Source organism: Gorilla gorilla, chromosome 20 (assembly GCF_029281585.2).
Source record: "Gorilla gorilla gorilla isolate KB3781 chromosome 20, NHGRI_mGorGor1-v2.1_pri, whole genome shotgun sequence".
NCBI lineage: Eukaryota > Metazoa > Chordata > Mammalia > Primates > Hominidae > Gorilla > Gorilla gorilla.
Window position 1 is genome coordinate 61,384,037 of NC_073244.2, and position 27,999 is coordinate 61,412,035.

General features: G+C 58.9%; 1 protein-coding gene across 4 annotated transcripts; it reads left to right on the plus strand.

The window, feature by feature from the left end:
- The first annotated feature begins 291 nt into the window (after window positions 1–291).
- On the plus strand, window positions 292–27,981 carry LMTK3 (lemur tyrosine kinase 3). 4 transcript variants are annotated; one of them, XM_055370084.2, is made up of 16 exons: window positions 292–684; window positions 2,617–2,729; window positions 3,636–3,769; window positions 4,055–4,205; window positions 4,714–4,790; window positions 5,258–5,376; window positions 11,269–11,356; window positions 11,684–11,832; window positions 12,702–12,786; window positions 12,860–12,981; window positions 13,119–13,268; window positions 14,315–16,839; window positions 19,420–19,835; window positions 22,001–22,136; window positions 22,296–22,433; window positions 22,542–24,138. In XM_055370084.2, the coding sequence occupies exons 1-16, from the start codon at window positions 644–646 to the stop codon at window positions 22,937–22,939; spliced, it is 4,842 nt and encodes a 1,613-aa protein (XP_055226059.1). In that variant the 5' UTR covers window positions 292–643; the 3' UTR covers window positions 22,940–24,138. The 4 variants fall into 4 exon arrangements, with proteins under 4 accessions (XP_055226059.1, XP_055226060.1, XP_063557626.1 ...); XM_055370085.2 differs by having other exon boundaries at window positions 292–651; XM_063701556.1 differs by lacking the exon at window positions 22,542–24,138 and adding an exon at window positions 27,461–27,981 and having other exon boundaries at window positions 295–684.
- The last annotated feature ends 18 nt before the right edge of the window (window positions 27,982–27,999 follow it).

A 27,999-nucleotide genomic window follows, 5' to 3' on the forward strand; every position in this document is an offset into this window, starting at 1 on the left:
ACGTTTGTTGAGTGAATACATGAACAAGCGAGCTGGGGCCAGAGCCAGGACTGCAGCCCCGCCTGTGCCGCTCCCTAGGACTTGATAATTCTGCCCACATCACTTCCAAAGACCCAGGCAGCGGACCCTTCCTCGGCTCCTGCTACCCGCATCCAACCGCAGCTTAATCTGAGCCTCCTTGCTGGGTCGAGCAGGACTACATTTCCTACAAGTCTCAAGGCCAGGACTACACCTCCCATAAGCCTCTGCTTCCGCCAGGTTCTGTGCCCTTCAGCCACCCGGGCAGCGAATTGCGTCTTTTCTCACATCCCGCCCCCCGATTGCATCCCCTCCACCCTGCAGCCCAGGCCGTGCGCCCCCTCCCTCCCGCGATGAACCTGCCTCAGTTTCTCCAATGAGACACCCCGAGGGCAGCCCCTTCCCCTGAGCCCCCCGATGAGGACGGCTGCGCTCTGCGGGGAGTGTGCACTGCCCGGCCAGTGTGCGCCACGGCTGCGCGTTTTGGTGGAAAGCCCTGGGCCCCTGCTGGGGGTTGGGGTTGGGGGCTGGGTCGCCTGCGCCGAGTGTTGCTGAGGCTGCGTCTTGGGTGCGCAGCTCCGGCCCAGCCTCACCCAGGGGAACGCCTCGCAGGTGCTCACGGACGATGGAGAGGTCCGCGCCCAGGGTGGGAGTCCGCGCTTCCGGGTGTGTCTGCAGCTCGGGGCGCTGGAGGGTGGGATGTGACCCCGAGACGGCGGCGGCCTGGCACGTGATGTATGTGTGTCCTTGTCTGATGTGTCGGTGTCCCCGATGGACCGGGTTCCAGTCCCAGCTTTGCCACTCCCCGGCTTGTGTGCCTTGGGGCAGGTGACTACCCCGCGCTGTGCCTCAGTTGCCTCATCTGTACAATGGGCATGATTAAAAAATACCTGTCTCAGAGGGCGGTTGTGAGGATTGAGAGGTAATTCTGTACGTGTAAAACGCTGCGGACGATACCTGGCACAGACTAAATACTCATAAGAATAAATACATTAAATAAACTATGATCATGTATCTTTTGTATGAGGCAAGTGCTGTGGTTGTGTAATGTCTGCGTAACCGCACGGGAAACGTGGGTATTTGCGACCCGTGTGTCTGTGCGCGTGTCTGTGTCTGTGTTGTGGGTGTGTGACTCTTTGTATGTGTTATGTGTGCCAGTGCGTGTTTATGTATGTGATGTGTGACTGTGGTGGGGTTCTGTGTCTTTGTAACCTCGTGTGAAAGGTGTGTGTATTTGTGATGTGTGTGTCCATGTCTGTTTAGGTATGTGATGTGTGCAACTCTGTGTGTCTGTGTATTTGATCTGTGTGCCTATGTCTGTGCTTATGTATGTGTGACTGTGTATATGTGCATGTTATATGTGTCTGTATGTATCAGTGTGTGGTGTATTTATGTGTATTTTTGCATGTGATTTATGTAGCCCTGTATGTATGAGTTGTGTGTGCCCGTATGCATGTGTATGTAGTGTGTCCGTGTGTATCCATGTGAGTGAAGCTTGTGTCCGTGTGAGTGATGCATGTTACGTGTCCATATACATGCATGTATTATGTTTCTGTGTACTCATGTATGTGATGTGCCTGTCTCTGTGTAGCTGCTGTGTCCGTGTCTATGTTAGTTCATGTGATGTGTGTGTCTGCGTGTGTCTGTGCAATTGCTGTCTGTGCATGTCTGTGTGACGTGCATGTATGTGATACTTGTGTCTGTGGGTATTCTTTGTTGCCCATTTGTCTACGGACTGTCTGCGTGGCTGTGACTATGAGTGTCAGCATGTCACAGTGGTGTCCGTGGGGATCTTTGTCTGTGGCATGTGCGTCTGTGGATCTGGGGCTTTACTTTGTCTGGGGCATGTGTGGGTCTTTGTGATGCTTTGACGTTCCTGCGTGGCCGGGTGCATCTGTGCTGGAAGCTGGCCTGCCTGTGCGTTTCCAGTGCGGTCCCTGCGTCTTTGTGTGTGACGTGTACGTGTCCCCGTCTGCTGATGGCTGTCCACCTTTGTATGTGATGCGCTTGTCTATGAGGGTCCCTGCGACGTATGTCAGCTGTGTGTGGGCTGCGCGTGCCTGACATCTGCATCTTAGCGTGTAGCACATGTGTCCATGCTGGTGGCATGTCACAGCGGTGTCCGGGCCAGGCACCCGTGGGCCCTGCCCCCCCACCCCCGCTGCAAGTGTGTGCCCGTCCCTGTCTGTCCCTCCCCCTCCCATTTCCTCCCCTCCCTCCTGGCAGCCAATGCTACGGGGGAGCCAGTTGCCATGACGACGCTCCATCCTCCCTCCTCCCACCCTTCCTGTGACAGGCTCTCTGCTCCCCCAATCCTGGCTGCCCTCGGGGGCGGGGCCCTCTTTCTCGCCCCCCCCATCCTACCCTCTCCCCCCCACCCCAGCAACCCCGGCTCCCCAGCATCTCTCCTCTGTCCGCCTCTCCATCCCTTCATCCGTCTGTCCCTTCAAAGAGGGGGAGGGGGGTACCTGAGCCAGCAAGCAGCCCCTCCCTCCCCCTGTCCTGCGTCTCCTGCCCCTCTCCTGGGCCGGGAGGAGGCCAGGGTCGCGCGGGTCCCCATGGCTGGGGGCTGAGGGCCCGCCCCCCCCTCCTCCCCAGCCGCCACCACCTCCACCTCCCTGCCATCCTCGACAAGATGCCTGCCCCCGGCGCCCTCATCCTCCTTGCGGCCGTCTCCGCCTCCGGCTGCCTGGCGTCCCCGGCCCACCCCGGTGAGTCTGTCGGGCCATCAGTCTGTCCGGTTGCCCCCACCCCCGCGGCGGCCTCGCTGTCTGCCCAGGGGTCTGTCTGCGGGTCCTGCCCCGTCACCTGGTGCGCGTCTTCCCGCAGCCCAGCCGGGCCCGGAGCGGCGGGGACGGTGCCTCTGTCAGCAGGGCCTGTGGGAGGGAGGCTGGGGGCTGGGTGGGGAGGGGGCTCCGTTTGGGCAACATGTGTGTATGCGTGCTCGCATGTGTTTGTGCTGGTGTGTGCAGGAAGCCGGGGAAGGACAGGGCCTCTGGGAGAATTGGGGGCAGAGGACAGGAATACTATTTCTAAGGGGGACACAACACGGGAGGCTGTCTCTGGCTTCTGGAGAGACCCAGGGCTTGCGGAGTTCCCTTCTCTGGGTCTTGGGCTGGGGATAGAGGACATCGGTGTGCGCCAAGCGTCCCTAAAAGAGACAGATCTCAACCCCACAAACTGGGGGGTTCCAGCATGGGGCAAGAATCTTCTCCCAGCCTGCAGCTGAGAGCTAGTCCTCCTCCCCAACGAGGGGTAATGAGGCTGTCCACGGGAGCGTATTTTAAATTCTGCAAGCTCCAGACTTCACTATCACTCCTCTTTCCTTCAACCCTCATTGGAATTCATCCAAGCCTGGGGTGAGGGGATGGGGTGGGGTGGGTGGGGGGGTCCCAGTTTGGGACGAGAAGAGAGACCCCACCCCCAATCCAACCACTTGGGAAGGCCCCAAACTACAACTCCCACAATGCCTTGGGCCACTCTGCACCTCTGCCAAGGGACCCTGGTCGCAGAGCATCATGGGAGTTGTAGTCCACGACGTGCCGGGACGGGAGGGGGCATGATTCCGGTATCCAGGGACTTGAAGCTGGGACCCCAGCCCAGCCCTGTGCCCACAGATGGATTCGCCCTGGGCCGGGCTCCTCTGGCTCCTCCCTACGCTGTGGTCCTCATTTCCTGCTCCGGCCTGCTGGCCTTCATCTTCCTCCTCCTCACCTGTCTGTGCTGCAAACGGGGCGATGTCGGCTTCAAGGTGAGGTGCATGAGGGGATTCAACTTGGGGAGGAAGACTCCAGCAAGGCCTTTACCCCCTACACAGGTGGTTGGTGGGGAGAAGGGGGCAGTAAATCCGAGAGCACCTTCCAGCTTGAAGCTATGGCAAGATCTGGAGCCTTGGGATGGGGAAATGGGGGATTGAAATTGGGCTGGGACTGGGAGACAGTTACAAAAATGAAGGGGAGACAAACTTAAGAGAAAGACGATGGCGTGTCTCTCAGCCCTGCGTTCTCCCACCCCTCTTCTCCTCTCCCGGCCCCAGGAGTTTGAGAACCCTGAAGGGGAGGACTGCTCCGGGGAGTACACTCCCCCTGCGGAGGAGACCTCCTCCTCACAGTCGCTGCCTGATGTCTACATTCTCCCGCTGGCTGAGGTCTCCCTGCCAATGCCTGCCCCGCAGCCTTCACACTCAGGTACTGCCCCACGCCATGACCAGAATCCTATGGTGTCCCGGGAAAGGCCAGAAGATGTTGAGTGTGTTCCTTCAGGGGCTGGGGCGGTTGAGACCAGCGGCAGCCAATGGGAAAGGCATAGGTGGGAGCGCTGGAATCTTGGAAGCAGCCTACGGGGAGGCAGACAAAGATCATCTTGGTGGAAGCCATTGCTTAATCCAAAACCAGATTTGGGGATTCTTAAGGGGCAAGCGGTGGTGAGATTAGCATAGAGCACAGTCTCAGAGGCAGCCAATGGGAGGCTGAAATCACATCATAGGAGCTTGGGATGCCAAAAGGAAGGACTGATTGGATGCTGGAGCCTTGTGAGCCGCCAATGAGGAAGCTGAGATTCTGACATGGAATGTGGGTGGCAGCCAATGAAAAGAGAGTGATGTCTGCTCTGACCCAGTCCCCACTGACCTGGGGTGTGTTGGTAGCACTCAGGAAGGGGGAGAGACTCAGGGCTTTCCCCTCTTGCCCTCCCCAGACATGACCACCCCCCTGGGCCTTAGCCGGCAGCACCTGAGCTACCTGCAGGAGATTGGGAGTGGCTGGTTTGGGAAGGTGAGTGGGCTGGGGAGGGGAGGCAGGGCTCCATGGATCCCGAGCTGTCCTCCTGTTCTGTGTCCACACCCCTGCTCTCACCACTTCTCATCTGTCCCTCGCCTCCTCCCCATGCCCCCTCAGCCTCCCATCCCCCCTCCGTCCACCTCTCACCGGCTCCCACCCGCCCCATCCCCGACATCTGTCAGTCAGCGCCTCCCTCCTCACTCCATTGACCACTCCGCCGCGCCACCCGGCTCTCCACGCGTCCGTCCGTCTGTCCATCCTTCCATCCGTCCCTGCGTCCATCGGATTCTGGGCCCGTGAGTGTCTCACCCCATGTCTGGTGGGGGTCAAGGGTGGTGGGATGTGGAGGGAGAAGCTGGGAAGGAGCCGGGGGTTGGGAGCTGTGTGGTGGAGTGGAGCTGGTCCCAGGGGACGGGGCTGGGGAAATGGCACTCGCTGACTCCTGGGTGCCCCTTGACCAGGTGATCCTGGGAGAGATTTTCTCCGACTACACCCCCGCCCAGGTGGTGGTGAAGGAGCTCCGAGCCAGCGCGGGGCCCCTGGAGCAACGCAAGTTCATCTCGGAAGCACAGCCGTACAGGTACTGAGGGTGTCTCAGTGGGTGTGTGCCTTGTTGAGGTGACATTCAGGAGTGGAAGGAGTGCTGTATGGGGTCACACCTGGAATCTACCTCTTCCGGTTGTGCAGCTCTGGCAGGAGAACTTCCCTCCCTGAACCTCAGCTTCTTCCTCTGGACCGAGCTAAGGGTGGGAAGTGAGAGGCAGGATGGTGGAGGAGGCGGGAGCACAGAAGCTGAGCTAGAGGCCTGCTCCTCTCCCCTCTGAACCTCCGGATCTTCATCTGGAAAGTCAGTCCAGGAAGCCCTAGTGTCCTCATGAAGGGGGCAGCTGAGAGGATGTGAGATTCCCATGTCCAGTGTTGGGTACCAGCCGGTACTTCCCTTCCCCAGGCCACAGACTAGGTCCCTGAGCAGATGCCCGAGCAGGCCACTGTGGAGCTCCATCCCTGCCCTGCTTGCTCTCTACTCCACTCTCAGTGCTTCTAGGATGGGGTCTAGGTATCCATTTGCCAGATCAATTCCTTGTGAGGTAGTGAGTTCCCTGTTTTGGAAAGGGTGTGTTCGCAGAGACCCCTTATCAGAACAGTTGTAAAGGTGGGCTTTACCCTGAGAAACACATTGGGTTTTGGCACTCCCTCGCTCCAAAACCTCCCATGGCTCCCTACTGCCTACAGGACACATCTGCTCCTCCTGACAGCCCACAGGCCCTGCGCAGTCTGACACTGTCCCCTTCCTTCCAATGTCCCCCTCACCCCAGCCTGGCCTCTTCACTGACCCTGCCCACGGAAGCCAATTCCCTGCCGCAGTGCATCGGACCTTGCTATATCCTCTCTAGAATATCACTTCTTGCTCATCCCCAGGTGTGGATGGGGCCCCTTCCCTTCCTCAGGCCTCAGCTCAGAGACATCTTCCCTTACTCCTCCCCTCCTTCCAAAGAGGGTCCTGGGGTGCTTCACCCCGTCATGGCATGTGTTTTCTTCATAACCCATACCCCAGGTTGTCACTATATCATCTGCTTACTTGCTTATTGCCTGTCTCTCCCTAAACCTGTGCCAGCAAACACTGGCCACGTATGCCTATTACATTTAAGCTAAGATGGGCACGGTGGTATACTCGTGTAGTCCCGGCACTTTGGGAGGCCAAGGTGGGAGGATCACTTGAGGCCAGAAATTGGAGGATGCAGTGAGCTATGACTGCACCACTGCACTCCCACCTGGGCAACAGAGCGAGACCCTGTCTCTATTATATAAATAAATAAATAAAATGTAAGCTAATTAAAATGCAATCAAATTAAAAACACATTTCCTCAGCCACCCTCATCATATTTCAAGTGCTCAATAGCCACCTGTGGCCAGTGGCTCCCCTGGTAGGCAGGGCTGGTCCAGAACATTCCCACCTTCGCAAAGCTCTGTTGGACAGTGCAGGTCTCTACTAGCAGCAGCTCAGGGTCCGTCTCGTTACCCGAGCACAAGTGCTGCTGGCTCTCAGTAGACGTTTGCTGAGCGAGCCACAGACCTGAGATCAAATCCCAATGTTCCCATCATTACCAGCTGTGTGACCCTAGGCAAGTCGCTTCACCTCTGTTCCATCTGGATCAAATGGGGATCATCATCCTGCCTAGCAGGTTGCTGGGAGGATTTGACAGCAGAGTGGCTGGCCTTGGCCAGATTCGTGGGTGTGCAGTGAATCCTGGCTTCCTTCTACACCAGCCACCCCAAGTCTCTCATGCTGGGAACTCCAGCCACTGTTGAAGCCCCACACATGGCAGGAGCTTTATGAACACTTTATCGGGCTCCCGCCTGTAATCCTAGCACTTTGGGGGGCCAAGGCGGGCAGATTGCCTGAGCTCAGGACTTGGAGACCAGCCTGGGCGAAACCCTATCTCTACAAAAATACAAAAAAATTGGCCAGGCACGGTGGCTCACACCAGTAATCCCAGCACTTTGGGAGACTGAGGTGGGCAGCTCATGAGGTCAGGAGTTCGAGACCAGCCTGGCCAACATGGTGAAACCCCATCTCTACTAAAAATGCAAACATTAGCCAGGTGTGGTGGGCAGGCGCCTGTAATCCCAGCTACTCAGGAGGCTGAGGCAGGAGAATCGTTTGAACCCCAGAGGCAGAGGTTACAGTGAGCCAAGATCACACCACTGCACTCCAGCCTGGGAGACAGTGTGAGAAAACAACAACAATAACAACACTTTGTTACATGATTCTTCCACCAAGCAGAAGCAAGAGACCCTGTTCTCCTGAGGACACACAGCATAAACAGCAGAGCCACAGTTACACACTGGCAGTAGAAGGCTGGGTACTGGCAGTGGCCCCACAGCACACAAGTGGCTCTGCCTCCCGCCAGGCTCCAGTAGGAAAATAACTAGTAAGTTACTGTGCACCTACTCCTCGCCAGACCCTGGGCTGCAAGCCTGAAATGTTCTCATCCTCCTGCAGACCTCCAAGCCAGTCCTTCTCTCCGCCTGTGTTTATTGAGAATCTACTAGTCTAGGCACCGAGGACACAGGCAGGAAGACACACCAAATTCTCATCCTAGGAGAGCTCACCCCCTAGTGGAGAAGACACACAATAGATAAATAAATACTTTTTTTTTTTTTTCAAGGCTCACTTCAGCCTTGAGCTCCTGGGCTCAAGTGATCCTCCTCCTTCAGCCTCCTGCATAGCCACCATGCCTGGCTAACTTTTATTTTTATTTATTTATCTTTTTTTTTTTTCAGATGAAGTCTTGCTCTGTTGTCAGGCTGGAGTGCAGTGGCGCAATCTCAACTCTCTGCAACCTCTGCCTCCCGGGTTCAAGCGATTCTCCTGCCTCAGCCTCCAGAGTAGCTGCGATTATAGGCGCCCACCACCACATCTGGCTAATTTTTTGTATTTTTAGTAAAGACGGGGTTTCACCATGTTGGCCAGGCTGGTCTCAAACTCCTGACCTCAGGTGATTCACCCACCTTGGCCTCCCAAAGTATTGGGATTACAGGGTTTTTTTTTTTTTTTGAGACAGAGTTTCACTCTTGTTGCCCAGGCTGGAGTGCAATGGCGGGGCCTCAGCTCACTGCAACCTCCACCTCCCGGGTGCAAGCAATTCTCCTGCCTCAGCCTCCCAAGTAGCTGGGATTACAGGCATGTGCCACCAAGCCCAGCTTATTTTGTATTTTTAGTAAAGACAGGGTTTCACTATGTTGGCCAGGCTAGTCTCGAACTCCTGACATCAGGTGATCCACCCATCTCGGCCTCCCAAAGTGCAGGGATTACAGGCATGAGCCACTGCACCCAGACTATATATTTTTTTTAATTGTAGAGATGGAGTTTCACTACGCTGCTCCAGCTGGTCTCAAACTTCTAGGTTCAAGCCATCCTCCTGCCTCGGCCTCCCAGAGTGCTGAGATTTCAGGTGAGAGCCACCAGACCAAGCCAGAAATGCATTTTAAAAAGAGAAACTGTCAGCTGGGCGTGGTGGCTCACACCTGTAATCTCAGCACTTTGAGAGGCCGAGGCAGGCGGATTACCTGAGGTCAGGAGTTCAAGGCCAGCCTGGCCAACATGGTGAAATCCCGTCTCTAATAAAAATACAAAAATTAGCCAGGCATGGTGGCACATGCCTGTAATCCCAGCTACTCAGGAGGATGAGGCAGGAGAATTGCTTGAGCCCGGGAGATGGAGGCTGCAGTGAGCCAAGATTGCACCACTGCACTCCAGCCTGGGCGACAGAGCAAGACTCTGTCTCATAAAAAAAAAAAAAAAAAAAAAAAAAAGAGAGAGAGAGAGAGAGAAACTGTCAGAGAATGACAAATACCATGAGAAAATGAGGCAGTATGTGACAGAGACAGGGGCCACCTTGGACAGGACCATCAGGGAGGCCGGGTTGACTTGGAGAAGTCAGCCATGCAAAGCACCATGGGAAGTACATTCCAGGCAGAAGGAACAGCAGGTGCAAAGGATGTAGGACAGGAAGAAGCTCATGGAGAGTGAGCAGCCCTGGAAATACATTTAGAATGCAGGGTGAAGCCTGGGCACGGTGGCTCATGCCTGTAATCCCAGCACTTTGGGAGGCCGAAGTGGGTGGATCACTTGAGGTCAGGAGTTCAAGAGCAGCCTGGCCAACATGGTGAAACCCATTATCTACTAAAAATACAAAAATGAGCCGAGTGTGGTAGTGTGCACCTATAATCCCAACTACTCGGAGTTTAGGCAGGAGAATCACTTGAACCCGGAAGGTGGAGGTTGCAGTGAGCCGAGACTGCACCACTGTACTCCAGACTGGGCGAAAGAGCAAGACTCTGTCTTAAAAAAAAGAATGCAGGGTGAAAATAAAATCAAACAATATGTTGCCATTAAAACAGCAGTAATTGCTAGGATCTCAGCACATACCAGCTTCTCTCAGATCTCATGTAATTCCTCAGAGGAAGTTGTTATCGCTGTCCCATTTTTACAGATGAGGAAAACTGAGGCAGGGAGCAGCGAAGTGGCTTGCCTGAGATGACACACCTAGGAAAGTGGGAGTCAGGGTTCAAACCCCCGAGTCTGACTCTTTCCCACAGCGTGAGAGTAAAGGGGAGGGTATCCAACCTGGCACTGGGGGCGGGGGGGCAGCAAAGCTTCCCGGGGAGATGATGTTGAGGCAGAGGCCCGGGGGGGCCAAGAGAACTCTGATGAGAGGAGGGCATTCTGCAGAGAGAGAACCGTAGGTGCAGGCAGGGTGCGGTGGTTCACGCCTGTAATCCCAGCACTTTGGGAGGCTGAGGCAGGCGTATCACTGGAGGTCTGGAGTTTGAGACCAGCCTGGCCAACATGGTGAAACCCTGTCTCTACTAAAAATACAAAAATTAGCCGGGCTTGGTGGCAGGCATCTGTAATCCTAGCTACTCGGGAGGCTGAGGCAGGAGAATCGCTTGAACCCGGGAGGTGGAGGTTGCAGTGAGCTGAGATCACTCCATTGCACTCCAGCCTGAGTGATAAGAATGAAACTCCGTCTCAAAAAGGAAGGAAGAAAGGGAGGGAGGGAGGAAGGAAGGAAGGAAGGAAGGGAGGGAAGGAGGGAGGGAGGGAGGGAGGAAGGAAGGAAGGGAGGGAGGGAGGAAGCAAGGAAGGAAAAAAAAGAGAGAGAGAGAGAGAGAGAGAGAGAAAACTGTAGGTGCAAAGGCCCGGGCCTAAGCAAGGGCCTGCAGGTTTGGGAAAACCCACATGGGATAAAGCTGACTCCTGGGCCAGCCGAAGGAGCAGGAGGAATCAAAGAGCCGGCGCTCTATTCTGGGGTGCTGGGGATCGACAGAGGGCTGTGTGTGGTGAAAAGCAGGTGAGGCAAAGGGAAGGGGAGAGACTAGAGCCAGGGAGGCTGGGAGGAGGCTGTGGGGACGAGGAGGAGAAGACTGAGAAGAGCCTGGGGCAGGAATGAAGGTGGAGGTGAGGTGTGAGGAGGAAGGAGAGGTAAAGGGGTCCCTGGGGACCTGCTCCCCCAGGAGCAGGCCAGTGAGGGCCATCCAGAGATGGGGACCTGGGGAAAGAGTGGGGTGTGGTCGAGGAGAGAGACTCCGAGGTGAGGAAACTGAGATCAAAAAGGTAGAGTGGGCGGGGCGCGGTGGCTCACGCCTGTAATCCCAGCACTTTGGGAGCCTGAGGAGGGTGGATCACTTGAGGTCAGGAGTTCGAGACCAGCCTGGCCAACATGGTGAAACCCCATCTTTACTAAAAATACAAAAATTAGCCAGGCGTGGTGGCGCATGCCTGTAATCCTGGCTACTCAGGAGGCTGAGGCAGGACTCCCGCCTGGGCGACAGAGCAAGACTCCGTCTCAAAACAAACAAAAACAACAAAAAAGGGTGGAGGCAGCAGTTTGGTTCTGCTGGGGGTTGGGGCAGGATGAAGAGGAAGGGGCTGCCTTCCCAACTCAGCCGTCTCATCACTCCACAGGAGCCTGCAGCACCCCAATGTCCTCCAGTGCCTGGGACTGTGCGTGGAGACGCTGCCGTTTCTGCTGATTATGGAGTTCTGTCAACTGGTGAGGGTCTTGGGGGGTTGCGGAAGGGCAGAGGGGGCAGTTGGACAAGGCCGGGGCCAAACCTGGTGCCCCTGGGCTTCGTTGTCATCATCATCATCATCGTAGATGATGTGTGGCATGCTCTAACATTTCATGAGTGCTGCCTGTCCTGGGGGCTGCCCTGAACAAGCAGGCAAGATGCGCTGTGTTATTACCTGCTGCAAGCAGCAGAGGAAACTAAGGCTCAGAGGGGCTACCCAGTGACAGCAGAAGCCATTCCAGCCTCCGGGCCGACTGGCTGGAGACCTGAGCGGCTGGTGGTGCTGACCTTCTTTTCCTCCCTCCCAGGGGGACCTGAAGCGTTACCTCCGAGCCCAGCGGCCCCCCGAGGGCCTGTCCCCTGAGCTACCCCCTCGAGACCTGCGGACGCTGCAGAGGATGGGCCTGGAGATCGCCCGCGGGCTGGCGCACCTGCATTCCCACAACTACGTGCACAGGTGGGCGGGCCGGAGAGCCGCGGGAGGAGCTACTAAGGGGAAGGGGGAAGGAGGTGAGGCCTCAAGGGAGGGGCTAAAGGGGGGGCGGACCCATGACTGGCTGACACAAAATAGGGACGAACCGAGGAGGGTATGGAGGAGGAGGGGCCAGGAGAGGAGGCGGGACCAGGAGGGGAATGAGAGGAACCAAGTGAGGGGGAGGCAGGGTCAGGTGATGAGGGGAAGGGCCAGGAGAGGAGAAGGGGTCAGGAGAGGAGGAGGAGGAACCAGGGGAGGGGGAGGAGTCAGGGGAGGAGGAGGAAGAACCAGGATAAGGGGAGGAGCCAGGAGAGGGGGAGGAGGAGCCAGGAGAGGGGGAGGCGGAGCCAGGGGAGGGGAGGGGCCAGGAGAGGAGGAGGAGGAGCCAGGATAGGGGAGGGTCCAGGAGAGAAGGAGGAGCCAGGAGAGGGAGGAGGAGCCAGGAGAGGGGGCAGGGGAGGGGGAGGAGTCAGGAGAGGAGGAGGGGCCAGGAGAGGAACGGAAGGAGCCAGGTGAGGGGGAAGCAGGGTCACGTGATGAGGAGAGGTGGCCGGGAGAGGAGAGGGAGGAGACAACAGAGAAGCAGGAGAAGCCAGAAGGGTCAGATGAATAAGAGGAGGAGCCAGTGCAGAGGAAAAGGAGAGGAGACTTGGAGGAACCAGGGGTGGGGAGAAGACAAGACAGCAGGGGAGAGTGAAAGCAGTCAGAGGGGAGAGACAGATCAGAGGGAAGGGGCAGAGTCAGTGTGGCGGGGCAGGGTCATGGGAGGGGTGGAGTCAGTGTGAAAGGGCGGGGTCAGGGCGAGGCTGGAGGGCTGCCCATGCGCTCACCTCCTCGCGTTCTTCCCGCAGCGACCTGGCCCTGCGCAACTGCCTGCTGACCTCTGACCTGACCGTGCGCATCGGAGACTACGGGCTGGCCCACAGCAACTACAAGGTAGGGCTTCCTTCCGTCGGGGTGTTGGCTGTGGGGTGCCCTGACCCGCCTGACACCGCCCTGGTTCCCTCAGGAGGACTACTACCTGACCCCAGAGCGCCTGTGGATCCCACTTCGCTGGGCGGCGCCCGAGCTCCTCGGGGAGCTCCACGGGACCTTCATGGTGGTGGACCAGAGCCGCGAGAGCAACATCTGGTGAGGACCACGGGCCGCGGGGGCCGAGGCAGGCCAGGAAGGTGGAAGGGTTACTAGATGCCACCGGTTCTACAGATGGGGAAGATGAGGCCCGGGTGGGTCAGGGCTGGGCTCTGACCTCTCTCTGCTCTCTGCAGGTCCCTGGGGGTGACCCTGTGGGAGCTGTTTGAGTTTGGGGCCCAGCCCTACCGCCACCTGTCAGACGAGGAGGTCCTCGCCTTCGTGGTCCGCCAGCAGCATGTGAAGCTGGCCCGGCCGAGGCTCAAGCTGCCTTACGCGGACTACTGGTGAGGGCTAGCCCACCCGGGGCTCCTGGCCTGCCACACCCCACCCAGGATGGTCCCAGCACCCCCCCTCGTTTCCCACATCACCCACATCCCGTTTGCCCTCCATACCCCTCAAGAGTGAAGAGGGGCTGTCCCCACCCTTTCTGCCAGCATCTGCTACTTGCAGGGGGACACAGGCAGGGGATGGCAGAGCTGTGATTTGAACCCACTTCACCCTAAGAGGTCCCTGCTTCTTACCTGTCTGATTCCAGAGCTCACAGCGCAAACGGGGTCACCACTATCCTCACCAGCCGTTCCCATCTGCTGCTGTGTCCCCTCTGCCTCCAGGTCCCTGTCAGCCTCTCTCTATGGGCATCTTCCCCCCACCCCTGCTTCTTTGGGTCTCAATACCCAGCTCCCCAGCCCAGTTACCTCCTCTGAATCTCTACCCTCTGCTGTCCCCTCTTCTCCCTGGATCTCTGCCCCACTTCTTGGGTCTATGTTTCCCTCTCTCTCTAGGTCTCTGTCCCTCTCTCTCTGGGTCTCTGTCCCTCTCTCTCTCTCTCTTTTTTTTTTTTTTTTTTGACAGAGTTTTGCTTTTGTTGCCCAGGCTGGAGTGCGATGGCACGATCTTGGCTCACTGCAACCTCTGCCTCCCGGGTTCAAGCGGTTCTCCTGCCTCAGCCTCCCAGGTAGCTGGGATTACAGGCAGGTGTCACCACACTAGGCTAATTTTTTGTATTTTTAGTAGAAACGGGGTTTCACCATGTTAGCCAGGCTGGTCTTGAACTCCTGACCTCAGGTGATCCACCGGCCTCAGCCTCCCAAAGTGCTGGGATTAGAGGCGTGAGCCACCACACCTGGATCTCTGTCCCTCTGTCTCTGGGTCTCTGTCCCTCTGTCTCTGGGTCTCTGTCCCCCTCTCTCTGGGTCTCTGTCCCCCTCTCTCTGGGTCTCTGTTCCCCTCTGGGTCTCTGTCCCCCTCTCTCTGGTTGTCTGTCCCCTCCCTGGGTCTCTTTCCCCTCCCTGGGTCTCTGCCCTGCTCACTCTGCCCCACCTCTCCCTAGGTATGACATTCTTCAGTCCTGCTGGCGGCCACCTGCCCAGCGCCCTTCAGCCTCTGATCTCCAATTGCAGCTCACCTACTTGCTCTCCGAGCGGCCTCCCCGGCCCCCACCGCCGCCACCCCCACCCCGAGACGGTCCCTTCCCCTGGCCCTGGCCCCCTGCACACAGTGCGCCCCGCCCGGGGACCCTCTCCTCACCGTTCCCCCTACTGGATGGCTTCCCTGGAGCCGACCCCGACGATGTGCTCACGGTCACCGAGAGTAGCCGCGGCCTCAACCTCGAGTGCCTGTGGGAGAAGGCCCGGCGTGGGGCCGGCCGGGGTGGGGGGGCACCTGCCTGGCAGCCGGCGTCGGCCCCCCCGGCCCCCCACGCCAACCCCTCCAACCCTTTCTACGAGGCGCTGTCCACGCCCAGCGTGCTGCCTGTCATCAGCGCCCGCAGTCCCTCCGTGAGCAGCGAGTACTACATCCGCTTGGAGGAGCACGGCTCCCCTCCTGAGCCCCTCTTCCCCAACGACTGGGACCCCCTGGACCCAGGAGTGCCCGCTCCTCAGGCCCCCCAGGCCCCCTCCGAGGTCCCCCAGCTGGTGTCCGAGACCTGGGCCTCCCCCCTCTTCCCTGCGCCCCGGCCCTTCCCAGCCCAGTCCTCAGCGTCAGGCAGCTTCCTGCTGAGCGGCTGGGACCCCGAGGGCCGGGGCGCCGGGGAGACCCTGGCGGGAGACCCTGCCGAGGTCCTGGGGGAGCGGGGGACCGCCCCGTGGGTGGAAGAAGAAGAGGAGGAGGAGGAGGGCAGCTCCCCAGGGGAAGACAGCAGCAGCCTTGGAGGTGGCCCGAGCCGCCGGGGTCCCCTACCCTGTCCCCTGTGCAGCCGCGAGGGGGCTTGCTCCTGCCTGCCACTGGAGCGGGGGGACGCCGTAGCAGGCTGGGGAGGCCACCCTGCTCTTGGCTGCCCCCACCCCCCCGAGGACGACTCCTCGCTGCGGGCAGAGCGGGGCTCCCTGGCCGACTTGCCCATGGCCCCCCCCGCCTCGGCCCCCCCCGAGTTTCTGGACCCCCTCATGGGGGCGGCGGCGCCCCAGTACCCCGGGCGGGGGCCACCTCCCGCTCCCCCCCCCCCGCCGCCACCTCCTCGGGCCCCCGCGGACCCGGCCGCGTCCCCCGACCCCCCTTCGGCCGTGGCCAGTCCCGGTTCAGGCCTCTCGTCGCCGGGCCCCAAGCCGGGGGACAGCGGCTACGAGACCGAGACCCCTTTTTCCCCAGAGGGAGCCTTCCCAGGTGGGGGGGCGGCCGAAGAGGAAGGGGTCCCTCGGCCGCGGGCTCCCCCCGAGCCACCCGACCCAGGAGCGCCCCGGCCACCTCCAGACCCGGGTCCGCTCCCACTCCCGGGGCCCCGGGAGAAGCCGACCTTCGTGGTTCAAGTGAGCACGGAACAGCTGCTGATGTCCCTGCGGGAGGATGTGACAAGGAACCTCCTGGGGGAGAAGGGGGCGACAGCCCGGGAGACAGGACCCAGGAAGGCGGGGAGAGGCCCCGGGAACAGAGAGAAAGTCCCGGGCCTGAACAGGGACCCGACAGCCCTGGGCAACGGGAAACAAGCCCCAAGCCTGAGCCTCCCAGTGAACGGGGTGACAGTGCTGGAGAACGGGGACCAGAGAGCCCCGGGCATCGAGGAGAAGGCGGCGGAGAATGGGGCCCTGGGGTCCCCCGAGAGAGAAGAGAAAGTGCTGGAGAATGGGGAGCTGACACCCCCAAGGAGGGAGGAGAAAGCGCTGGAGAATGGGGAGCTGAGGTCCCCAGAGGCCGGGGAGAAGGTGCTGGTGAATGGGGGCCTGACACCCCCAAAGAGCGAGGACAAGGTGTCAGAGAATGGGGGCCTGAGATTCCCCAGGAACACGGAGAGGCCACCAGAGACTGGGCCTTGGAGAGCCCCAGGGCCCTGGGAGAAGACGCCCGAGAGTTGGGGTCCAGCCCCCACGATCGGGGAGCCAGCCCCAGAGACCTCTCTGGAGAGAGCCCCTGCACCCAGCGCAGTGGTCTCCTCCCGGAACGGCGGGGAGACAGCCCCTGGCCCCCTTGGCCCAGCCCCCAAGAACGGGACGCTGGAACCCGGGACCGAGAGGAGAGCCCCCGAGACTGGGGGGGCGCCGAGAGCCCCAGGGGCTGGGAGGCTGGACCTCGGGAGTGGGGGCCGAGCCCCAGTGGGCACGGGGACGGCCCCCGGCGGCGGCCCCGGAAGCGGCGTGGACGCAAAGGCCGGATGGGTAGACAACACGAGGCCGCAGCCACCGCCGCCACCGCTGCCACCGCCACCGGAGGCACAGCCGAGGAGGCTGGAGCCAGCGCCCCCGAGAGCCAGGCCGGAGGTGGCCCCCGAGGGAGAGCCCGGGGCCCCAGACAGCAGGGCCGGCGGAGACACGGCACCCAGCGGAGACGGGGACCCCCCCAAGCCCGAGAGGAAGGGCCCCGAGATGCCACGACTATTCTTGGACTTGGGACCCCCTCAGGGGAACAGCGAGCAGATCAAAGGTGAGGAGGCTGCGGGGCACAGTCAGGGCTGAGGTCCGGCTGTTTCCGAGGCGTGCGGAGGGTGAGTGTGGGTAAAGATGTCGGGTCGGGCTGGCAGTGATGAATGCAGGTCCTGAAGCCTGCACCACCTGGGCTCACATCCTGGCTCGGCCCCCTCTCTAGCTCTTCGGCCTTGGGCAAATGTCCTTGCTGCACGGTGCCTCAGTTTACCCATCTGCCAAAAACGGATGGCAGGGATAGAACCTACGTCATAGGGTTGCTGTGAAGGTTAAATGAATTAGGACATCCAAGGCACTTAATCAGAGCAAGGGATTCAGTAAGCACCTGCTTTTATTATTGCAACTCACTTAGACCAGGGGTCTCAAACTCATGCCCACAGGGGCCAGACGACATAGGGAAATGGATGAAGCAGCTAGGGAGGCAGAGTGGGGCTTCAGAAGAAAATGCCCTGTGTAGAAGGGGCAGCCACTTCTCAGGAATGTGCACCTGGTGTTGGCGAATCTGCTACTTTTCCCTTTTAAACTAGAGCTCTGGTTTTTCTTTCTTTTGTTTTTGTGGTTGCAGCCAATTCAAAGGAAGCCTGTCTGTGGATGGCTCAAGGGCCCCAGGCTGCCAGTGTGTGCTGATTTAAACTTAATAAGCTGGCTGGGCTCAGTGGCTCATGCCTGTGATCCCAGCACTTTGGGAGGCTGAGGCAGGAGGATCACTTGAGGTCAGGAGTTTGAGACCAGCCTGGCCAACATGGCGAAACCCCATCTCTACTAAAAATACAAAAGTTAGCCAGGCATGGGCCGGGCACGGTGGGTGGCTCATGCCTGTAATCCCAGCACTTTGGGAGGCCAAGGTGGGCGGATCACCTGAGATCAGGAGTTCAAGACCAGCCTGGACAACATGGCGAAACCCTGTCTCTATTAAAAATACAAAAATTAGCCAGGCTTTGTGGTAGGCGCCTATAATCCCAGCTACTCGGGAGGCTGAGGCAGGAGAATCGCTTGAAGCCAGGAGGCAGAGTTTGCACCGAGCCGAGATTGTGCCACTGCACTCCAGCCTGGGCGATAAAGCGAGACTCTGTCTCAAAAAAAAAAAAGAAAGAAAAAATTAGCCAGCGTGGTGGCATGCACCTGTAGTCCCAGCTACTTGGGAGGCTGAGGCACAAGAATCACTTGATCCTGGGAGTCAGAGATTGCAGTGAGCCGAGATCACGTCACTGCACTCCAGCCTGGGTGACAGAGCAAGACTCTGTCTCCAAAAAAAAAACAAAACAAACAAAAACAAACAAACAACAACTTTCCAGTAAGCTAAGGCATCTATCCAGTGTGCCAGACCTCCTGTGTTCGAGGCCCTGAGCTGCCCAAGGCTGGGACCCAGGGAGCTTCAGATCTTGCCCTGACAACTCCACCACCATAGGACTAGTGAGCTGGAAGGCACAGATATGCCTTTCTGAAAATTAAGTTTTGGTAGGAATGCAGGAAGTATTTTGCCACAGAGAAAACTCTTTAAGATAAATGAAGGGTAAAAATAAATAGCCCTTGTTTAGATGTGGACATAGGAAATACAGTTCCAGCAGAATCTCTGGGAGGCGCAATTTCTTTAAATACGGGTATGAAAGTTATAAGTGGCTGGGTCCTGTTTTATATTGGCAACCTCACAGCCACACTTGAGGAAACAGTTATCATCTCCATAGAGGAGCCTGTGGCTCAGTGGGCAAGGGTCAGGAAGTGGGCTGGACAGAGGACGTTTCTTCCTCATAGCCTGTGGTGTTCGAACACTGTCACTTCCTTGAGATTGTCGTAGGGAGTTTGTGAACAGCTGTATCAGGAAACAGCCCAGGCCGCATGAAAATGTTGGGAGATGAGCAGCTAAGATGCGTCAGAGGATCTGGGTTGGATTAGGATTGGGGGGTGAAAAGAGGCAGAGAATGGCCCGCTTTTTTCCAAGTGAACTACTCATCCTTCAGGACCCCAAATTTCCCCTTTCCAGGAAGCCTTCCTAATTTTTAAAGGTTGTCAACCTGACCTTTATCTGGGTACTCATAACTCCAGAAAAACCCCCTCTAGGCTGGGTGCGGTGGCTCACACCTGTAATCCCAGCACTTTGGGAGGCCGAAGTGGGAGGATCGCCTGAGGTCAGGAGTTCGAGACCAGCCTGGCCAACATGGTGAAACCCCGTCTCTACTAAAAATACAAAAAATTAGCCGGGCATGGTGGCGCATGCGCCTGTAGTCCCAGCTATTCGGTGGGAGGAATGGTGGGGTGGCCCATGTGGCTAGATGGAGGTCAGGCCAGAGGAGGTGGGGACAGAGGCCAGAGAAATCAGGTAGGCCAGGGCATGAGGGCCTGGTGGGCTGTGGGAAGTTGGGGCTTAAAGCCGTTGGCACTGGGGAGCTCTGGGGAGGTTGAGCACTGGAGAGGACCTTTCCCACCCTGCCTGGAGAAAGGCCCCGGTGCAGCCCTTCCGTTCACAAAGTGGGTGCTGAGGCCCAGATTGTGCGGGGGGGCTTATCTGAGGCCACACAGCTAGGTGGGAGGGCCTGCCTCAGTTTCACCGGGACAGGGGCTCACCAGGTCTCTCCCCTCGCAGCCAGGCTCTCCCGGCTCTCGCTGGCGCTGCCGCCGCTCACGCTCACGCCATTCCCGGGGCCGGGCCCGCGGCGACCCCCGTGGGAGGGCGCGGACGCCGGGGCGGCTGGCGGGGAGGCCGGCGGGGCGGGGGCGCCGGGGCCGGCGGAGGAGGACGGGGAGGACGAGGACGAGGACGAGGAGGAGGACGAGGAGGCGGCGGCGCCGGGCGCGGCGGCGGGGCCGCGGGGCCCCGGGAGGGCGCGAGCAGCCCCGGTGCCCGTCGTGGTGAGCAGCGCCGACGCGGACGCGGCCCGCCCGCTGCGGGGGCTGCTCAAGTCTCCGCGCGGGGCCGACGAGCCAGAGGACAGCGAGCTGGAGAGGAAGCGCAAGATGGTCTCCTTCCACGGGGACGTGACCGTCTACCTCTTCGACCAGGTGCGGAACCCGAGAGGGCGCGGTTGCGGGGTCGCGGCCTGGAGGGAGCCGGAGCCTACAGCGGGGCGGGGCCTGGGGGGAGGCCGAGCTTAGAGTTGGGCGGGGACTGGAGGGAGGCGGAGCTGGAGTGGGGCGGGGCCGAGCTAGGGTGGGGCGGGGCCTGAAGGGAGGCCGAGCTAGGGTGGGGCGGGGCCTGGAGGGAGGCCGAGTTAGAGTGGGGCGGCGCCTGAAGGGAGGCCGAGCTGGAGTGATGCGGTGCCTGGAGGGAGGGCAAGCTGAATTGGGGCGGGACCTAAGGGGAGACCCAATCTAGAGTGGGGCTGGGCCTGGGGCGGGGCAGAGCTAGAGTGGGGCGGGGCCCAGGGAGAGGGCGGGCTGGGGGCGGGGCCCAGGGCGGGGCCTGGAGGGAGGTCGAGCCTAGAGGTGCAGGGCCTGGGGCGGGGCCTAGACGAAGGCTGAGCTTAGGGTGGGGCGGGGTCTACAGCAGGGTTTGGAGGCAGGCTGAGCCTAGAGCGGGGGCGGGGCCTGGAAGGAGACCGCGCCTAGGATCGGGACAGAGTCTGGATCGGGGCCTGAGGGAGGCCAGGCCTGTGCCGCGGCAAGAGGAGGCCTGGAGAAAGTCCAAGGCTGGAATGGGGGCGGAGCCTAGGGTGGGGCGGATCGAGCAGGGCGCGGGAAGGGCCTGAGGGGTGAAGGCGGGGTCTGGGGAGAGACTGGTCAGGGAAATGGGGCGGGACTAGGAAGATGGGAGGAGGCTTTCAGTGTGAGGGCAGGGCCTGGCAATGGGGCAGGGCCAGGAGGACGGGCCGAGCCTAGAGCTGGGGTGGGACCTAGGGTGAGGGCAGGGCTTGTGACGGGGGCGTGGTCTAGAGGGCGAGGAGAGGCCTGGAGAGAGAAGATGGGTCTGGAAGGAAAGAGGGGGTACTGGGTAGTCAAGTATGGGATCCTGGAGAGGCTAGGGAGGAAGTGTGGAGAAGAGGCCTAGATGGTGAAGGGGCCTAGTGAGAGTTTGGGCATGGTTTGTTGACTAGAGTTCTAGTGTCTGTAGGCTGGTTCGGGTTGGAGCTGATCTTACCCACTAGGGAAGGGCCATGGCTAGGCTGCAGGTGGGCTTCAGAGATGGAGCAGGCAGTCTTAAGGTATTTTGGGGTGAGGTCAGGGATGAGCGAACCTAACGACTGGGACGGGTCTTTAGAGAGATGGGTTGAGGATTGTGTTGAGTTAGGCCTGTCCCGGGTGGCTCACGCCTGTAATCCCAGCACTTTGGGAGGCCGAGGCGGGAGGATCACTTGAGGTCAAGAGTTCGAGACCAGCCTAGCCAAAATGGCGAGACCTCGTCTCTTAAAAAGAAAAAAATTATCTTGGTGTGGTGGTGCGCATCTGTAGTCCCAGTTACTCGGGAGGCTCAGGTGGGAGGATCACTTGAGCCCAGGAGGTTGAGGCTGCATTGAGCCATGATCACAACACTGCTCTCCAGCCTGGGCGACAGTGAGACTCTGTCTAAAACAAAAACACAGGATATGGTGTTGAAGAGAAAAAGGGAGGGCGAGTGGTGCTGAGGAACTGGGACCTTGTCTGGATGAACCTGGGGCGCCCGCCTGGGCTGAGATTATGAAAGGAATGGAAACAAGGCCAAGAACTGGGGCCTGGGCCACTGAAATGTTTTCAGAGGGGTGGGACTTGGAGGGCGGGAGCAGGTCTACTTCTGAGGGAGGGCTCAGGGGCAGGGTCACTGCATCCAGCACGGCATGCGCTCAGGATGGGGCAGGGGTTGGGAGGGCCACTGGAGCAGGTCAAGATCTCAGAGGTGGGTGGGACTGACGTGGACGGGGTGGGGCTTATGGAGATCGCTTTGGGTTAGGGGATCCGGTGGAGGCCTCACGTTAATGAGCCAGGAGAGAATCCCTGCGTTGGGCTACTTAGCTGTGCGCGGGGCTCCGCTGTCAGATAAGGAGCCTCGGGCCAGGTTGAGGTTAAGGCTGGCCCAAGGCTTCGAAGCCAGATTAGGGGCTCCAGCCACCTCTCCAGAGCGTGCGAGTCAGTGATTACAAATTGGGATTCCTAGAGCCCCAGAAATATTAGCCAGTTTTGTTGCTTTTGGGGGATGCGGTAAATGGGACGTGAAGGTTTGTCCCCTCTGGCTTCCCCCTAATCTGCCTTCACAGGAGACGCCAACCAACGAGCTGAGCGTCCAGGCCCCCCCCGAGGGGGACACGGACCCGTCAACGCCTCCAGCGCCCCCGACGCCTCCCCACCCCGCCACCCCCGGAGATGGGTTTCCCAGCAACGACAGCGGCTTTGGTGAGGACGGGCCCTATGGGGCGGGAGGGGGCGGGAGCCATGGGGCGGATGGGGCGGGGGTCTATGGGGTGGGAGGAGCTTGGTCGGGAGGGGCGGGACCAGGGGGCGGGAGTGCCGCAGGTGTCTGCAGCCTGACCGCGGTCTTTCCCTCTGCCACAGGAGGCAGTTTCGAGTGGGCGGAGGATTTCCCCCTCCTCCCCCCTCCAGGCCCCCCGCTGTGCTTCTCCCGCTTCTCCGTCTCGCCTGCGCTGGAGACCCCGGGGCCACCCGCCCGGGCCCCCGACGCCCGGCCCGCAGGTACCATATCCTCGGCCCTGCCCCCTCCTCTGCCCATCTCTGTCCCCCTATGTTCCACTGCCAACTTCTTGTGACCATCTTTCAATGTCCCTGCCTCTCTCTTCCCAGTCTCTTCTCTCTCCCCTCTCAGTCAACAGACACCCCACCCAGCTCTGGAACCAGCTCAGACCAGGCGACGTCCATCAGACGGTCGTAGGCAGGCAGGCCGGCCGTCCCCAACCCCCGAGCCTCAGTTTTGCCTTCTGTGGGGATTACCCCCACCCCCGACTCTTGCCCATCTTTGTCCCATCTCTGGGCTCAGACTCCGGCCTGGCACTTGCCGGATCCTGATCCCACCTCCGTTTGGGGAACACGGTGCTCAGGGGCAGACAAGGAGAGAGAAACCCAGAGTGCTCAAAGCCGGTTGGTGTGAACCAGAGCAGGGAGGACACAGCTGGGGGTTAGAGAGCAGTCACAGCGGCACCGCTGCTCTCGCGTGGACCCTGCAGTGCCTCACCACAGTTTAACCCATTTAATGTTCATTGCGATCCCATGGGGTGGATTCTAGCCTCGTCCTCATTTTGTGTGTGTGTGTGTGTGTGTGTGTGTGTGTGTGTGTGTGTGTGTGTGTGTGACGGAGTCTCGCTCTGTCGCCCAGGCTGGAGGGAGTGGTGGAATCTAAGCTCAGTGCAACCTCTACCTCCTGGGTTCAAACGATTCTCGTGTCTCAGCCGCCCAAGTAGCTGGGTTCAGAGGAGTGCACCACCACACCCAGCTACTTTTTTTGTATTTTTACTACAGACAGGGTTTCACCATGTTGGCCAGGCTGGTCTCCAACTCCTGACCTGGAATGATCCAGCCACCTCGGCCTCCCAAAGTGCTGGGATTACAGGCGTGAGCCACCAGGCCTGGCCAGTCTGGTCCCAGTTTTACAAAAGAGAACACTGAGGCACGGAGAGAAGTGAGGAGCTGGGATTCAAACCCACAGTTGCGCGGCCTCTGAGTCTGTGCCCTCTCCAGTAGTGAACATTGGTCAGGTTTCTTTCCTGGCGTTTCACATGCGCCATATCGCTAATCCTCGTGGCCACCTTGGGAGAGGGGTCATGCCGCCCCTAGTTTCCAACTTTTAGCGATGCTAAGGCCACTCTCTGGGAGAGGAGGGCACACGGGCAGGTCCCAGCGCAGGACTGGAACGGGACTCGGCTCTCTGCTGCCCTCTGCTGCCGAGCCAGGGAACACCCCAGGACCCAGGGCTTGTGCCCAGCTCGGCGGGACCGGTGGTGCTCCCCGGTATCAGAGCTAAGGTAGAAGACGCCACTGGAGAGTTTCACTCCTACTTCCCCAATCTTGCCTGAGTCCAGATATTGTCCCTGCCATTTCTTAGCTGTGTGACCTGGGGCAAGTCGCTTTCCCTCTCTGTGCTTCAGTTCCCTCATCTGTAGAGTGGGAATGATAACAGGATCTAACTCATGAGATTGCTGAGGGAATTAAATGGCTTAATCCTCCCGTGTATGCAGCACAGAGCCTGTTCGTGCAGCAGCAGTCTCTAACCATTAGCTATTATTATTATTTAGTTAGTTAGTATTTTTGAGACGGAGTTTTGCTCGTCGCCCAAGCCGAAGTGCAATGGTGTGATCTCGGCTCATTGCAACCTCCACCACCCGGGTTCAAGTGATTCTCCTGCCTCAGCCTCCTGAGTAGCTGGAATTACAGGCACCCACCACCACACCTGGCTAACTTTTGTATTTTTAGTAGAGACGGGGTTTCACCATGTTGGATAGGCTGGTCTTGAACTCCAGACCTCAGGCGATCTGCCCGCCTTGGCCTCCCAGCTGGGATTATAGGCATGAGCCACCGTGCCCGGCCCCCATTAGCTATTATTATTATTATTAGCTATTACTGCACTTAATTAAGTCAATGTTTTCTGATCATCTTCTGCATGCAGGCGCCATGCTGGGCACAGGGGATTCAATGTGGAGCAAGACGGGTGAGCCTGCCCGGCCCCCCCCGCAGACGCTGACCACACACTGCTATGACACATGAATAACTGCAAACTCAGGCTTGCAGAGAAAGCAGATGACAAGAGGAAAGGGCTTTGTTTTCCCCTTAGAAGTGTCATTTAAGGCCAGGCACAGTGGCTTACGCCTGTAAGCCCAGCACTTTGGGAGGCCAAGGCAGGCAGATCACCTGAGGTCAGGAGTTCAAGACCAGCCTGACCAACATGGAGAAACCCTGTCTCTACTAAAAGTACAAAATTAGTTGGGTATGGTGGCGCATGCCTGTAATCCCAGCTACTTGGGAGGCTGAGGCAGGAGAATCGCTTGAACCTGGGAGGTGGAGGTTGCGGTGAGCCGAGATCAAGCCATTGCACTCCAGCCTGGGCAACAAGAGCAAAACTCCATCTCAAAAAAAAAAAAAAAAAAAAAAAAAAGTGTAATTTAACTGGGAACTGGAAGGGTTGGTTGTCATTAACTAGGTGAAGGGGAAGGGGATGGCGTGCTGGCAGAGGGGACAGCTTGCACACAGGGCCTGAGGCAGGAGAGAGCTTGGCCCGCTCAAGGAACAGAAGGACACTGGTGTGGTTGAGGGTTACTTAGAGTGCATGGAGGGCTGAGGAGAGATGGCAGGGGGTGCACTGAGGAGCTGGGACTTTGTCCTGGGGGTGCTAGGGAGCCATGGAGGACTATAAGCAAGGGAGGGAAGTCAATGTTGGGTGTAGGAAGACTGCTCTGGGGTCTCTTGGGGGCAGAAGGGCAAGAGTAGGAGCTGGGAGGCTGGGGAAAGGCTGAGGAGAGGATAGTGAGCCAGGGCCGTGGGAATGGAGAGGTTGGACAGGGCAGAGAGTCAAGGGCAGGTGGGACAGGGCTGGGGGCTGACTCTTCCTTTACTTGGCTGCATCCTCAGGCTTCACTCTGAATGTCACTTCCTCCCTTAGGCCATCATCGCAGGGCCTCTGTGAGGACAGGGTGGGGGTGCATTCCAGGGTATGGGGACACTGCCAAGTGGTGAGTCAGGGCTGAGCTGGCAGGGCCGGCAAGCGAGAATGGCTTCACCTTTAATCACCAGGAGAGGAGACGGAGGGTGCAATTGTGCCAAACCCCAAATCCCTTCGCTCAGTTGACAAATATTCCTGCGGCAGCGTGGGCTGCGAGCTGCTGAGCCTGTCTGGCTCCCAAGACCATGGTGTGGGGGCCTGAGGCGGGTCCTCTCCTCTGCCCTGCTCAATGTGGCTCTGTCCACTTAGCAAACATTTACTGGGTACCAAGAGATGCCACATACCCCAAAGTCTCCATGAAGCATGAAGGTCATGCTTCCCATTAAAAGAGCGAAACTGAAGCTCAGGGACTGGGAGTGAGGGCAGTGACTTGACCCAGGCCTCCCAGGTACGAAGTACAGGGTGGAGCATGAGGGAGCCTGATATGAGGCCCCCGACGAGAGCCTGCACCTCCCGGACCTTAGCTTTCTGGTCTGTACAATGGATGGGGCTTTCATTCTGCTCGCCCAGGGAAGTCAGAGCTAGAGTCACAGGAAAGTTTGGTCGGAGTTCCTGGGGAGAGCTCTTTCCACAGGGAAAAGGTGTGCTTTGTGCCAGACGGGATGCTGGGGACACAGCAGTGACCGCAGCCCCTGTCACCATTGAGCTTACATTTTATAGGAACAAGCAGACAGGAAGCTTTTCCACAAGGACAGGGTAGGCCAGGCACGGTGGCTCACACCTGTAATTCCAGCACTTTGTGAGACCAAGGCGGGCGGATCATTTGAGGTCAGGAGTTCGAGACCAGCCTGGCCAACATGGTGAAACCCTGTCTGTATGAAAAATACAAAAATTAGCCAGGTGGGCTGGGGGCGTGGCTCACGCTTGTAATCCCAGTACTTTGGGAGGCCGAGGCAGGTGGATCACAAGGTCAGGAGTTCGAGACCAGTTTGGCCAATATGGTGAAACCCCATCTCTCCTAAAAATACAAAAATTAGCTGGGTGTGGTGGCACACCTCTGTAATCTCAGCTACTTGGGAGGCTGAGGCAGGAGAATTGCTTGAACCTGGGAGGTGGAGGTTGCAGTGAGCCAAGATCGTGCCACTGCACTCCAGCCTGGGCGACAGAGTAAGACTCTGTCTTAAAAAAAAAAAAAAAAAAATTAGCCGGGTGTGGTGGCAGGCACCTGCAATCCCAGCTACTCAGGAAGCTGAGGCAGGAGAATTGCTTGAATCCGGGAGGTGGAGGTTTCAGCGAGTCAAGATTGCGCCACTGCATGCCAGCCTGGGCAACAGAGTGAGACTCCATCTCAAAACAAACAAGCAAAACCCCCAAAAAAACCAAACAAGGACAGGGTCGGCTGGGCTCAGTGGCTCACGCCTGTAATCCTAGCACTTTGGGAGGCTGAGGTGGGTGGATCACGAGGTTGGGAGATTGAGACCATCCTGGCTAACACAGTAAAAACCCGTCTCTACTAAAACTACAAAAAATTAGCCGGGCGTAGTGGTGGGCGCCTGTAGTCCCAGCTACTCGGGAAGCTGAGGCAGGAGAATGGCGTGAACCCAGGAGGCAGAGTTTGCAGTGAGCCGAGATCGCGCCACTGCACTCCAGCCTGGGCAACAGAGCAAGACTCCGTCTCAAAATAAAGCAGCAACAACAACAAAACCAAGGACAGGGTCATCCCAGAGTGACAGATACAAAGCAGTCAGAGGGAAATGAGTGAGAAAGATGAGCGTGCAGGGGTGACTGCTTGATTCAGTATGGTTGGGGAAGGACTCTGTGGAGGGGACGTTGCAGGTGGGGCCTGAGTCACGTAGGAAGAATGTTCCAGGCAACGGGAACAGCATGTGCAAAGACCCCGGGGTCGGACCGTGCTGGGAGCACTGGAGGAACAGCAGGAGGCCCAGTGGCTGGAGCAGAGGGGAGAAGAGGGGTAGGTGAGGACAGAGAGGGAACAGAGCAGATCTTTTGGGCCACAGTGGGTGAGGGCTTTGCTTTTCCGCTGAGTGACCTAGAAGCCATGAGGCTGTCCTCCTAGTAATTTCATTTCTCTGTCTCCTCTGTCCATCCTCAGGCCCCGTGGAGAATTGATTCCCCGAAGACCCGACCCCCCTGCACCCTCAGAAGAGGGGTTGAGAATGGAATCCTCTGTGGATGACGGCGCCACTGCCACCACCACAGACACCGCCTCCGGGGAGGCCCCCGAGGCTGGGCCCTCCCCCTCCCACTCCCCCACCATGTGCCAAACGGGAGGCCCCGGTCCCCCGCCCCCCAGCCCCCCAGATGGCTCCCCTGACCCCCCTGACCCCCTCGGAGCCAAATGAGGCAGGAATCCCCCCCCGCCCCTCCATAGAGAGCCGCCTTTCTCGGAACTGAACTGAACTCTTTTGGGCCTGGAGCCCCTTGACACAGCGGAGGTCTCTCCTCACCCACTCCTGGCCCAAGACAGGGGCCGCAGGCTTCGGGGACCCGGACCCCCCATTTCGCGTCTCCCCTTTCCCTCCCCAGCCCAGCCCCTGGAGGGGCCTCTGGTTCAAACGTTCGCGTGGCATTTTCACATTATTTAAAAAAGACAAAAACAACTTTTTGGAGGAACACGGGGCCTGTGCGTGT

Excerpts from the sequence above, each read along its gene's own strand:
- LMTK3 (XM_055370084.2), top strand. The coding sequence starts at position 644 with ATGGAGAGGTCCGCGCCCAGGGTGGGAGTCCGCGCTTCCGG. Across the intron at positions 685-2,616 it reads GTGGGAGTCCGCGCTTCCGG|CCGCCACCACCTCCACCTCC; the intron begins GTGTGTCTGCAG and ends CCTCCTCCCCAG. Across the intron at positions 12,982-13,118 it reads AGCCGCGAGAGCAACATCTG|GTCCCTGGGGGTGACCCTGT; the intron begins GTGAGGACCACG and ends TGCTCTCTGCAG.